The 12,847-nt window shown below is 44.3% G+C and overlaps 1 protein-coding gene across 1 annotated transcript in view; it reads right to left on the reverse strand.

Annotated features, from left to right (window-relative positions):
* Positions 1-1,014: 1,014 nt before the first annotated feature.
* Huwe1 (HECT, UBA and WWE domain containing E3 ubiquitin protein ligase 1) overlaps positions 1,015-12,847 on the reverse strand; it is a 146,043-nt gene continuing 134,210 nt past the window's right edge. The window contains exons 68-81 of the mRNA XM_048796695.1: positions 11,575-11,707; positions 11,111-11,313; positions 10,401-10,528; positions 9,064-9,160; positions 7,474-7,629; positions 6,454-6,699; positions 5,940-6,057; positions 5,181-5,321; positions 4,211-4,498; positions 3,981-4,086; positions 3,365-3,482; positions 2,759-2,940; positions 2,192-2,382; positions 1,015-1,644 (exon numbers count right to left, since the gene is read on the reverse strand). Coding sequence (XP_048652652.1) covers positions 1,542-1,644; positions 2,192-2,382; positions 2,759-2,940; positions 3,365-3,482; positions 3,981-4,086; positions 4,211-4,498; positions 5,181-5,321; positions 5,940-6,057; positions 6,454-6,699; positions 7,474-7,629; positions 9,064-9,160; positions 10,401-10,528; positions 11,111-11,313; positions 11,575-11,707 — 2,210 coding nt within the window. The 3' untranslated portion in view covers positions 1,015-1,541. The remainder of the gene's footprint in view (positions 1,645-2,191; positions 2,383-2,758; positions 2,941-3,364; positions 3,483-3,980; positions 4,087-4,210; positions 4,499-5,180; positions 5,322-5,939; positions 6,058-6,453; positions 6,700-7,473; positions 7,630-9,063; positions 9,161-10,400; positions 10,529-11,110; positions 11,314-11,574; positions 11,708-12,847) is intronic.

Here is a 12,847-nt window from a genome sequence, read left to right on the forward strand (position 1 = left end):
CTCCTCGTCTTAGCCCCCCAAATTGCTGGGATTAGAAGTGTGGGTCATAGCTGAGACCTCTTTTTACATTGTTATGTTACAGAATTGATCACTGTCTCCTCCAACTAGAAGCTCAGAAACAGGGATGGGGCAAATCCATATCTTCTTGGTTGTTGGGGTGGGTCCAGGTAAAATGTGAATATTGAACAGAAGTAAATGGATGGCAGCCACTTGCATTAGGCTCAGTGTATCAGGTTAAGCCTCTTCTCCTTTCCTACACTTTGAGACAAGGCCACAGGGAAATCTTTAGGAGACAGTACCTTAGTGAATTAGAAAAACCACACAAAAACCACTTGGGGTTATTTTTCTAACTAAACTTTTATTAAATTATTTTTGTTGTTGTTGAAGGCTGAAACCATCAAAGTCCTTAGATTAGCTTTAAGTGCTGGATGGAGTAAAAACCACAAGAGACTACTAGGTGATCTGTGAACAGACTGGCAGACAGGCAGGCAGATGACAAGGGAAAGACAAAACAAAAACAAACAGAACAGTCTTCTGGAAAGCTAGTCAAATTCTTTTTAAAATTTTATTAGAAATGAATTAAATTAATAAAGTAAATCAAAATTTTAAACTGAGCCCCAGACTTGAGACTATTATAAAGGCTCACCAAATAATAAAACCCTTGGGTCTCTGTAAGTTTTGTACAACCTGCTGCAGTTTGTTCTCCTTGAACTAGATGAGGCTTCTTCTGCCACTGTGATCTCTCTCACCATCACTATATCTAAGAACAGATCCCATTGTGAAAAGAAAAAAAAACAGACTCATCCCTCCCCAAATTCCTGGTGGCTGATGTTCTCTCCTAACTGTAGGGAAACCAACTTTGAAGGAGGAAGTTGAGCCAGTGGTGGAGGCAGGTGGGCAAGCTGGTAGGGCAGAGATGGTTTTCTGGAGAGTCCATTTGGATCTTTTCTCCAGATGTCTTAATATGTGCTTAAAGAGTTTTTTTAAGTTTGAAAAAAACTCCATTGTGAAAAGTGAGTTATGAAGAGTGCTCTTTATTTGAAACCTCCACAACACAGACGCCAATCTTGTCTCGCATTGAATCATTAGCTGTGCACATCAACACATTCCAAGCACAAATTAAGAAATGCAAACAGAACAAAAAAATATATATATATATAATTTTTCCCCTATCCAAAGGTTTCAAGTCTCAATGCAGCAAATCCTTCTGAACACAGAATCTGAGGAGCACACTGTTCAAACAGTTGGGACAAACAGGTCCCTGCAAAGGCTACTGCCTTTGTTAACACATGGGGCGGGGGTCATGGACGGCATGGAAAGGGGAGAGGAGGTGAAGAAAGGAGAGAGGAAGAAAAGAGAATGAGCAGGAAAAGGGGAACAGGTATGCATTGGGGAAGATGGGGTAGCTGGGACACACACATGGTGAGTTGGTGGATTTCATTTATTGTTTTTTGACATTTTCTTTCTGGTTCTTTTTAAATTTCCCCCCTCCCCAGGTCCAACAATGGTAGAAAAACCCCACAGAGGTGGGCAGGGCCTAATTAGGCCAGCCCAAAGCCTTCAGAGCACTCCTGGATGGCCAATAGTAGCATGTGGCGGAGCTTCTCAAAGCTCTCATAGGCAGGCAGGTCCAGCTGATTAAAACTAGGGGAAAAAAGATCAGTTTGTAAGGAATGATATTCACTAAATCCCTGTGTTTCTACTGGCCCATCTTCCCTGAGGGAACCTACCCTACTTACTCTTCACTTCTTGCTAACTCTTTGATTTTGTCCTAGCCTGGTCTTCCTCTTTCTAATATGACTCCAATACAGGTTATTAGGCACCAGAAATATAAATCAGACCCTTTCACTCCTCCTTAAAACCTCTAAGGAGATATTCAGGGTCACTAGTGATCTGACCTCTGCCCAGTTCTTTATCCCTGCAACTCCTCCTTACTCCAGTCATGCAGAGCTCCAGAATGTACTATTCCCTCCTGTGTGTTCACCTACCAATGTCAAATACCCTACTATGAGTCTAGCCCATCCTCTCTTCTCAAACTATCACCTTCTCTGCAGAATCACCAAATTGTGAGTTACCTAAGGTCCAGAACTGGGCCAGACTTGTGTTCCCAGCCTTGGGTAGGGGCATGAAAGTCTGAGTCTGCAACTTCAATGTGGATGCTGAAAAAGAGAAATCAAACCTTCCCTCTTACCATGTGTGAGCTGAAGGCAGGCGATCTGTGGACCTGTCATCTCGATGGATCTGAAACTTCTGAATGCCGTTCATGCCTTCAAGGGCAGCAAAACCTTGCAGGGGCACCTTGGAAGTACCGGTGACAAACTGGAGGAACTTGGCACGGTCAGCTTGGTCAAAAGAACGCAATGCTCTCCAGAACCACTGGATCTGCAGGATTGGAGAGAAGCTAGTATTAGAAAAGAACTCCTAGGGTTGTGGTTGTGGCTCAGTGGCAGAATGTTTGCCTACCACAAATGAGACACTGGGTTCAATTCTCAGCATCACATTAAAAAAAAAAGAAAAAAAGAAAAAGAAAACGAACTCCTAGAAGGTAGAGGAATGGAATTTGGAAAATAGAACTGGACTTGGAATCTTAGGCAAATCCCCTCCATGGGATTAGATTTAGTTCCTTCATTCATAAAACAGACATAATTATCACCTGAAAATACTCTCTTGAAGAATGAAAAATTAGGTACAGGTACATTGCCACTGACAACTCCCTTCTTCCAAGTGTACTGGTTTAGGGATGCCAGCAGCAGCTCACCTGAATAGAGTTGGACTGGTACTTGTGGTACTCAGTGTTGGACTTCAAATCATCAATGTCAATGGTGGGCAGTCCTGATATGAGCAGTTCTAATTCCTGCTCAGTGAAGATAGAAATGAGGCGCTTTGGAATGATCTCATAGAAGCCTTCTAAGAAAGCTGCCAGCTGTTTGCGGATGGCTCCTAGAGAGAGAATAAAAAAGTCACATAGCTTATGAACTCACACAATTACTAAAGATCAGAGATCATCATTCTGGCTTCCGATGCTATTAGCATGGTGGGTCTTGGCTGCTGCACCTACCACTCTGTTTTTAGGTCCCTATAAGAGTGAATAAAGTTAGCTGGGGATACAGCTCAGTTGGCAGAGTGCTTACTTTGCATGCACAAGGCCCTGGGTTCAATCCCCAGTACCACAAAAACAAAACAAAGCAAGAAAGAGTGAATAAAGTTAAACATTTTTGGTCAGGGTTTTGTCTCCCTTTGCCCAAGACATTTGTGGTTGTGTCATAGGAGACGAGAACAAAAACAACAACAAAAATTTAAAAGGAATGAGAGCTGACCTTTTCCCATACTGAGGAACTGGAGGTTTAAAGGACATTTTTCCTACCTGTCATTCTCATCTGGCACACCAGGTGAACATATTCCTTCTTATTTTCCTCTGTTACCAAGATGTTGGCCCCATTGGGTTTGAGGTCACGAACTTCACAGACTCCAAACTCTTGGACCTGGAATACCCCAAAACACCAGCCATAAACATCAGGATTGGGCTAGGATGTAACTAACACAGAGACTAGGGAACACATTGTCAAATTGCTTGCCATGTCCTGGGCAAAGATGAGGCAAGTCCATAGCAAAATGACTTTTCTTAAAAACTTATTAGCTCGTAACTTCCCTTGATACAGAAAGGCTAAGGGCAGGAATGAAGGAAATTATCATGTATTTTTTCTATAGTGTACTATATTCAGGGATAAAGAATTATATTGAGGCATTTTTAAAAGGGAAAAACTAACTAGGAAACATTTTGGATTATTTTATTAATTCTGGTTTTTCTGTCTGTGATACAAATACCCACTACTGTCAGCCTAACTGGGCACAGGGTATTCGGCTTTATGGAGATGTGTCCTTAGAACTGTGAGAGATTGCCCAGTGACAATGCCAAGGTGATCTCAACATGGTCTCCTGAACTGGCTGGGATGTGCTATGGTCACAATCTCCTGACCTACCTCAGTGCTGAAAGTGAGGTCGTAGCCAAGTGTGGAGACATCATTTTCCAGCAGATAAACTAGTCCCTGGTAGAAGTGGTAATCTTCACTCTCCATATCCGTGTATCTAGAAAAACACAAACAGGGTTATGGGTTGGTGGTGGGAGGAGAAGCAGCACAGGGATGGGATAAAAGTAAAGGACCTGACCCCGAGAGCTGAAGAAAGTATTAGGATTGCACCATTCCCTCACCTGACAGACTTGCCCAAGATGTGTTTGTAGAAGGATCGAGTAAAGTAGCACTCCAAGAGGCGGTTATCATATACAGCTTTGGCCACAATGCGTCCAACAAACTTGAAGTAGCTGAGGTGGTTGGGGTTGCAGTGGGAAGATGGATTGATGGTGTAGGTGACTCGATCACCAGGTGAGGTACGGAACAAGGCATACATAGGATTAAACATCTCTCGAGAGATAATCATATACCACTCTCGCAGGAGCCCCCCAGCATCCTGCCCTTCTTCTCCTTCAAATACTATATACCTGCATAAAAGAGCAGAAACAAGAACTGTGCAGAAAGCCCAGGACAGATGCATCTATTTGCATAGCATTATATGTGCAAGGGAGAGGGTGTGAAACAATCCGGGGAGTGTGGTGTCAGATGAAGAGGTGACCAGAGATTGCCAGGAGAACTCTGGGAAGACCCTCCGACCCTGTGTGATTACATGGATGGTAGATCCAGGTCATAAGAGAAGAATTATCACATAACTCATCTCTCATCTCACTAGCTCCTGTGACACTTGGTATTACAGAATACCAATCTCTGGGGTGGTCTAAGTGGCTTCAGAATCACCAGTGAGCAGTTACCCACTTGGTGGAAGCCATTCTTGCATATAGTCTTCCCAACCCAAGGTACCATTTGCTTAGCAGGCTCCCCATTCCTAGTGTAACAATGGTGAAAGCTCTCACTGCAAAACCTCAGGTGTATCCTTACAAACACCAATGACTTTCCAGTCTGTTTAAGAATTGTGCAGTTCAGCCAAAGGGCCAATCAGCAGGCCAGACCCAGAAGATGATTCAGTGAGATACTATAAGCCAGATTCCTATTGGGGAGGACAGGAATTCCCTAATTGCCCTAAAGTTGAGGCCAGAATAAGTCACTGTCACTGCGTAGAAAGAGCCCTGCCCACACCAATCTGGTCTGTTCTCTGTTCTGGGCTCTTACAATCGATTCTTCATTTCTTCAGGGGATTTTCGATGAAGCTCACGATAGGAATCTTCAAACACATGATCACGGCGGACATGCACAGCCATGTCTTCTTTCCGCAGCCCCTCATCCAAACGTTCCAGCTCTTGGCGGAAATATCTTGGGAGGTAGGAAAGGAAGGAAAATAGGATTTGGGGTGGCAAATTTCCATTTGTTTGATCAGAATGAAAAACCCCAAATGGCACTCTCTCCATCCTCCAAACACTCTAATTTCTGCTCCCATGTCCAGTAGGTGGGAGAAGTCAGTCATCTGTTATTTGGTTGAAATTTTTTCCTATCTCCACTGAACAAGGACTCACTGAGATTATAGCATGGGATCTCTGTAGCAAGAAGGTAAGGATGTGAATATGCGTATGAAGGAGGAGAGGCACAGGGATGATTCCAGAGGCACCGTCCAAATGTGTACTACAGCCATATGCACCCTAGCACAACTCCAAAGAATGGTATGGGACTTTAGAAAATCATGTGGTTAAAAAGTCATGTGGCTCTCACTTCACTGATGAAGAATGGAGATGGGTGGGGGAGGAATGGAGAAGGCCAGGGAACATTTAGGGTACAATGAGCATCACAGCTGAGTCTCTTCCCTGCCCACCAGCACCATTTCATATGCTACCAGCAAGAGAAACTTCTGGGCCTAGGAGAAACTTTAGCTCCTTTCTGGGAGAGGAGATACACATTGGGGAGTTCCTCTCCCCCACCAAACTCCAGGGCACATACTTGCGCTTGACATCAAAGTCGAGGACACGAATGTAATCTACCAGGACAGCGAAAGGCCCATCGGCAAGGTGGGTGGTGGACTGCCGTAGGATTTGGTTTAACACAGTGCGGTGAGTCTCTGAGGGGAAAAACAATAACAGGATCAATATATCATGAGTCTCAGAAAGGTGCAAAACAGTCCATCAGCAAGCAACTCTCATTTTAGGTGTCACAATTAGGAACCAGACAATGCCAGGGGCCAGTCCTGAGGTATGAATATCAATTTGAGCATTTCTATACCAGCCTGACTTGCCATGGATTCAGGATAAACTCTCTCCTCAGAGTAACATATAAGAGCTTCCAGACCAGATCCCTACTGAACTCTCTAGGGTCAATTTCTCCCATATACAAGATACAAACACATGCACACATTCCCTCTCTGCTGAACAGGCTAAGCATAAAATATATAAAACAACCCTGCATATAATAAAGCCTTTCGAATTTGGGGTGGTGGTGGTCTGAGAGTTCCCTGTACCTGCAAAGCGAAGGAACTTCTGTGTGTCAGGGGGTAGGCTTGAGGAGATGTGCATAGATGAGGGCTCCCGGGAGAAGAATGGGTCAAGGGAAGAAGGGGTGGCTGGGGTTAAGGGAGCAGGGGAGAGTGGAGGAGGTTCATCCTTGATGTGTGCCAGCTGGCTCTCACGGGTGTCCCGGACAGGAGGCTTGCTCTCCCGCTCTGTGGCATGAACCAGAAAGAAGGCCTCAACGGCAGGCTGTAGCACTGGGGGCAGAAATGAGAAGGAGGTGATGCTTTATTTTACAAACTTCAATATATAAGCTCTTTCACCTTTGTAAACAAACCATAAAAATATAGTATGGAGGAGGAAATAAAAAAAACTCGCAGCGAAATATAATGATAGAATAAAGTCACAGAGGCCGGACAAGGTGGTGCACACCTGTAATCCCAGCAGCTCGGGAGGCTGAGACAGGAGAATCATGAATTCAAAGCCAGCCTCAGCAACAGTGAGGTGCTAAGTAACTCAGAGAGACCCTGTCTCTAAATAAAGTACAAAACAGGGGGTATGGCTCAGTGGTCGAGTACCCCTGAGTTCAATCCCTGGTACCCCCCACCCCGGCCTGCAAAAGAATAAAGCCACAGTGGAAGTCAGCGTTTTATTGAGGGGAAAAAAAAGGGATAGGCAACCAGTTATAAAGATTCCTCTGATTTAAAAAGTAAGAGAGATCCCAGCTCTTAAGAGAGAAATCAAATCATTTTTGGGGGGTATGCTGAGGATCAAACCCAAGGCCTTGCATGTACTAGGTAAGCACATGCTCTATCACTAAGCTACACCCTCAGCCCCAAGAGATAAGGCAATCTTTTCATGATACTGAGAGCCAGAGGGGAAAAAAGCAACTCTCCTTTGAAAACACAGAGAAACTGAGAGAAAGGACTAACTTGAAAGAAAGAAGCTTAAGCTGACAGAAAGGATCCCAGATCAGACTGGAGGGTGAGGGGGGTGGGGATGATGACCTGGGCCCTCAGAACACAACTCACCTAGCACCGCATGCTGGTCATGAGATTCCTCCAGTTCCTTTAAACACTCCCCCAGCATGTCCCACAGCTCATCCAGGCTCAGCTGCTCACTGAGCAGGGGTAACTCAGGTGGCCTCTCCTCTTTTTCCTTCTCTCCCTGTGGGGTTCCATCTGAGGCTACTGGGCACACAGAAGATAGAGTTAGAAGGCCTTCGAGGTGCCTCTCCAACTTAAGAGTTGTTTCCCAGCCCAAATGCACAGGCTACTAGACAGATCAAGTAGACTGGACTGTTGGCCACAGAGTACTGCTCACTGAGCAACATCTTAAAGCAAGGTCTAGTCCTGCACTGGATGGCATTTAATAAAATAACAAATTCGGTTCCTTGGTTACACTAGCCACATTTAAAGTGCTCACTAACCACATGTGGCTAGCGGTCATCTAGTTTAGTCTAGTCATTGCCACATTAGCTTCCAGAGAACCTGTGGATAAGTTACCTGAGGGCAATGCAACAACGGTGGAACTCTGGATGGTTGCCTTCCAGTTCACAAAGTATGTTTCAGGACATTATCCTCATTAAATTCTGACAGCTGCCCTTGGAATCAGGCTGCTTTCTCCCTAATTTTTTCCCCAAGGGACAGGGCCAGGACTTAGAAAACATCTTTTTGACTCTAGTTCTATGCCTTTTGAATTAGTCATCTTGTCCGGGGACAGTTTAAAACCTCAAGAAGCCATGGTGCAACAGATGGATCCCCACGGCTGGAATGTTTTCTGGTACCCTTTGGGGGCTTATTCTGAATTCTGCTCAGTAGCCAAGCAGCAAGACCAGCCTCATCTTCTGGGTGGGAGAGAAGCAACTGCTTCCTCACCAGCCCTTCCCCCCTCCCTCTCCCTTTCTATTCCCACCCCCACCACACCCTTGCCCTGCTTAGGCTTCTTCCTGACCTTTGCTTTTCATCCTCTACCCAAATCCTGACTATTCTTCAAGGCTCTGACAGCCCTAGGTTTGAATCCTGGCTCTGGCACTTGCAGATCGTGTGACCTTGGGTAAAAGAAGATGGATAGAGAACATGGGAATAATATCTACCTCCCAAAGTCCTGATGAATAGTCAATGATTTAATACAGCATTTAAAAAAACGGGTGTCCTATGAGAACACTATTCCACAGGAATGTGTTCAAACAGTGCCCAAAATTATTCTATGTACAAGTTTGAGAAATGTCACTAATAATAGCCTTTACCATGTGCCAGGTACTTCACTAAGCACTGTATATGTATTAACTCATTCAATCCTAACAACTGTGAATATCCCTATTATAAACAAGGAAAATGAGGCCAAGAAAGGTTTGCCTCAGATCCCAGAAGCTAATAAATGAAGGAGCCAAGACTTGAAACATATGCTGTCTCCATGTGTAATACCCTATCATAGTTTCTTTACTCCTAATCTCAGGTGTCCTTTGGTTTTTAAAACTTGTTTTAGTATTTACAGAGACCAGTGTTCACTGGAACTGGATAACACTTGAGGTTATATATGCTGGGAACAGGAGATCCAGCAGATATTATATAAGACTGGCTCTCCCTTCTGCTGGGCTGGAAAGAGGAAGTAGTACTGACCAATGGACTGAGTATCTTGAGCACTGGGAGATGGCTGATCCACATCCATGGGCGACTCCTCTCTCCGGACAGATGCCTCTGACTGGCTAGACTCCGACTGGATAAAAGGGAGACAAGGCCACTTTATAAAGGGTGCAACTTTGCTTTCCTCTGGGATAGGCTAAAGGTTGACTCTTCCACCTCTTATACATGGAGTTTGGAAAGTGGCTTCCCATATCTGGTGAGAAAACTCTGTAGTACTCCAGTACCAAAGAATGGCTTTTCAACCTACTTTGCTGGCCTTTACCCTGAGCTTGCAAATGTTCCAAACAGCTCCTGGGATGCCTGCATCTCCTACACTCTACTCCCATTCCTATGCTCAGTCAGAAACATATCTCCTGGATACACATTTCAAATCTTCTTCCTGGACAGGTTGTGTGGGTGTGTAAACTCATATGGGCTAAAGGGAAGGTATACATGCTATTTGTTCAAATATGGGAGTTAATGTGACCTCTTAGGATGGATTATTTAAAAAGTCAACATCTGTCTATCAGATGATGGGAATGAGACTAGGCAGAAAAATAGCTACTTGTCTCTTTCTATTCTCCTGGAGTTACTGCCCCCAAATTCTAGGCTATGCCTGGTGTGCTCAAAAAACATATTGTATAACAGTAATTCCACATAAAGAAAAATCAGGCCCCAGGACACCTTTAATCCCTGAATTCTGAGATGGTAACTTGCATGTTCCAAGACAGAGACAACAAGAGCATGCCATAAAATACTCTGATTCTAGGGCTTTTACTGAAGCCTGTGCTGGGATCCCAATACTGAGCCAGCTACTTTTGTACCTGAGGGTTCCTCCTAAAGTGCCTCAGTGTCTAGGTGCCAAGGATTACAGAGAACAGAGACAGAGGCCTGGGCAGAGAGATCAGCCATAAACACAAATGGCTGTGTGGGATATGTACCAAGCTTGGGGGACTTTCAAGAGTAGGATTCCTGAGATGCCTCTGATGTACCTGCATTATTCCATGAGACTGAAAAAAATCTTTACCCCACACCCCCCGCTCAGAACCCGACACTTAGCATTAGGCAGTTTGCAAAAGCGCCAATACTAAATGGATAGCTGGGAGTGGGTATGATAGCCAAGCTTTAAATCAAACCAAACTTCAAACCAAACCAATAAATCAATCAAACAGTAAAGGAAAACACCAACAGAAAATAACCCTATTGTCCAGAAGCATTCATATAGCAAACTTAAAGCAAAAGCATACAAGGTAAGGGCAATGGAACCCCACTGATGACATAGTGGGGGGAGGGGGAAAGACAAATGAATGAGGGGCCACAGGCATCATGCTAACCGTTGCTGCTTGTTGCTGTCTCCGCGCCCTTTGACCCTCACGTACCATTTGTATAATGGCATCAGCCTCAGCCTCCAGCTGCCGAACAGCTGCCTGGATGCTGCTAGCTGAGCCTAAACCGGAGGAACCTGGGAGAAAGAAAAAAGAGGAAGGCAACATATAAAATGTAGGAAGAAGGAATGCCCAATACTCTCTCCTATCTCCTGGGCTGCCACAGGGCATCTTGAGAATATTCATCATCAGGCACTAAGATCTACTGTTACAGATAGGACAGGGGGCATGGTGTTAGACAAACAGATGGTGGCATGTGAGGAGGGTTCTATGGGACAGGAGGAAAGAGGGAAATGATGTGGTAGGCTATGGCTGAGGCAGCATGGCTATAGTGTTTTAGTTAGGAGTGATCAAGGAAGCAGAAAGGAAGTGCACACCCAGTGAGTTAAATCTTATTCAGCAAAAGGTTGGTCCCCAATTTCCTTGCCAGATTCTATTCCCTTTAATTCCCACTTGCCTAAGCAATTTCCTATGTAGACAGCTTGAATGAGATATAAAATGCAGCCATCAACATTCTGACACTTATAAAAAAGGATTAGCAGTTTACTTTAGGAAATGTCAAAACAGGAAGGAAGCAGGACACTGAGCCCTGTCCTTCCAGGGATTCTGGGTTTTCCACCACCAACCGTGCCCCCAAACTAGACACTCTAGTTCCATACCTAGCCTGCCTGTCTGCTTGGCTTTCTTGTTAGCTCGGCGTGTGTCGTCCCGGAGCTGGATGATGACCTGTAGTACCCTCAAGAAGAACTTCTGAGTAGATGTCTTGGATGTCAACATGGACATAGAAGGCAGCTGGAGCTCCCGGCCACCCAAGGGTCGCTTCTGAGATGCCACAATTACCACATTCTCAGCCATGTCAAACCTAGATAGTATAAAGGTGGCTTGCGTACATTGACAACATAAAAGCATTAACAATTAACACCCAGAGCAAGTAGGTTGTCAACCAGGGGGGGTAAGAAAATCTTACAAATAGGGCAAATCAGAAAAAAATCAGGTCAAGAATATATACAGGACTGATAGAAAAATTGCCCAGAGAAAGAATATAGAATAGGAAACCAGCAAGAGCCACCTTTCAGAATACCCCCGAGCCTAGCCCACAGCCAAAGTGGTGGTTTCCACCCACCTGCTCTGCATTTTGCCTTTCAGCTTGGTGGTCTGGGGCTGCTCTTCAGGCAGGCCATCAGGAGAAAGAGTTTCACACTGGGCTCGCCGTTGCTGTTCCAAATTGTATTCACGTAGTTCAGCCAGCAGGGTACCTGGGTAGATAAAGGAATTATCAAGTGTTCAGAGACTTCCCTAGTGCAGTAGCTGAAAGTCAAACCTTTCCAGAAAATCTGTGCAGGCCACCCTCTGTGCAAAGAACCCAGGATGAGCAGGAAATTTCCTCTGTTTAGTAGCTTTTTAAAAATTCAACAGCTCATTATGTGTGCTCATGATCAACCACATGGTGACTACTGACTTAGCTCGTCTCAGGAACCTATTCAATCTACACATAATGCAGCTTGATGTAGAAAAGAAAAAAAAAAAACACATCACTTTTGGAGTCACAAAGATCATGGTCTATTGTCCTGTATATTTCTTAAACTTACTGAGGTTTTGTGGTGACTTCAGATAAATTCCTTGACTCCATTCCCAGTTTGCTTATGCATCTTAATAAAGCGAATAATACTGCCTAACCTCTTAAAGTGGCTGTGAGAATGAATTGTATGGTGAAGTGCCTAGATGATATCTGGCCCACAGCTGTTGAATAAGCCAAGAAAGGTCAGAGACTGGAGGCCAAATTCTTTCAGGAAGAACCTTTTAATTCTAATGTAAAAAAGAATACCCTGGGTTATACACGCTAGTCAACTCATCTCAGCTTCAGAAACATTTGTGGGAAGACAGATAACCAAGTATAACTAAGTAGGGTGACAAGATTGAGGTTGTCACCGAAATGGTTGGGATGGGAATGGGAAAAGATCAGAGGCTCTTCATGTTGAAGTAAAATCTGGTTTTACTCCTTCGTCCAATCACTATCATTCTGGGCTTTAGCTTTCTTCTCAGTAAAATAGGGAAGGCAATGTAAATAGATGATTTCCAAGTGTTAGAATTTTTGTATCACCAAAACTACACAAAAGCTGAGGGCATCGTTCTGCCTTCACATTTCCAGAGCCTGAATATAGTGCAGGCATATCTTTGAGATAGTGAAGCTGCCTTCACAGCCTCACTATGGGGCTTGTACAAGTCCTCAAGTAGGTTCTGTTGTTCCCACGCATTCACTTGTTCCTTTACTAAGCATGGATGGCCAACCACATACCAGAAACTGAGAGAGAGAGAGAGAGAGAGAGAGAGAGAGAATGTATATATATGTGTGTGTGTGTTATATATATATATATATATATATATATATATATGGA

Source organism: Marmota marmota, unplaced genomic scaffold, assembly GCF_001458135.2.
Source record: "Marmota marmota marmota unplaced genomic scaffold, marMar, whole genome shotgun sequence".
In the NCBI taxonomy this organism is placed as follows: Eukaryota; Metazoa; Chordata; class Mammalia; order Rodentia; family Sciuridae; genus Marmota; species Marmota marmota.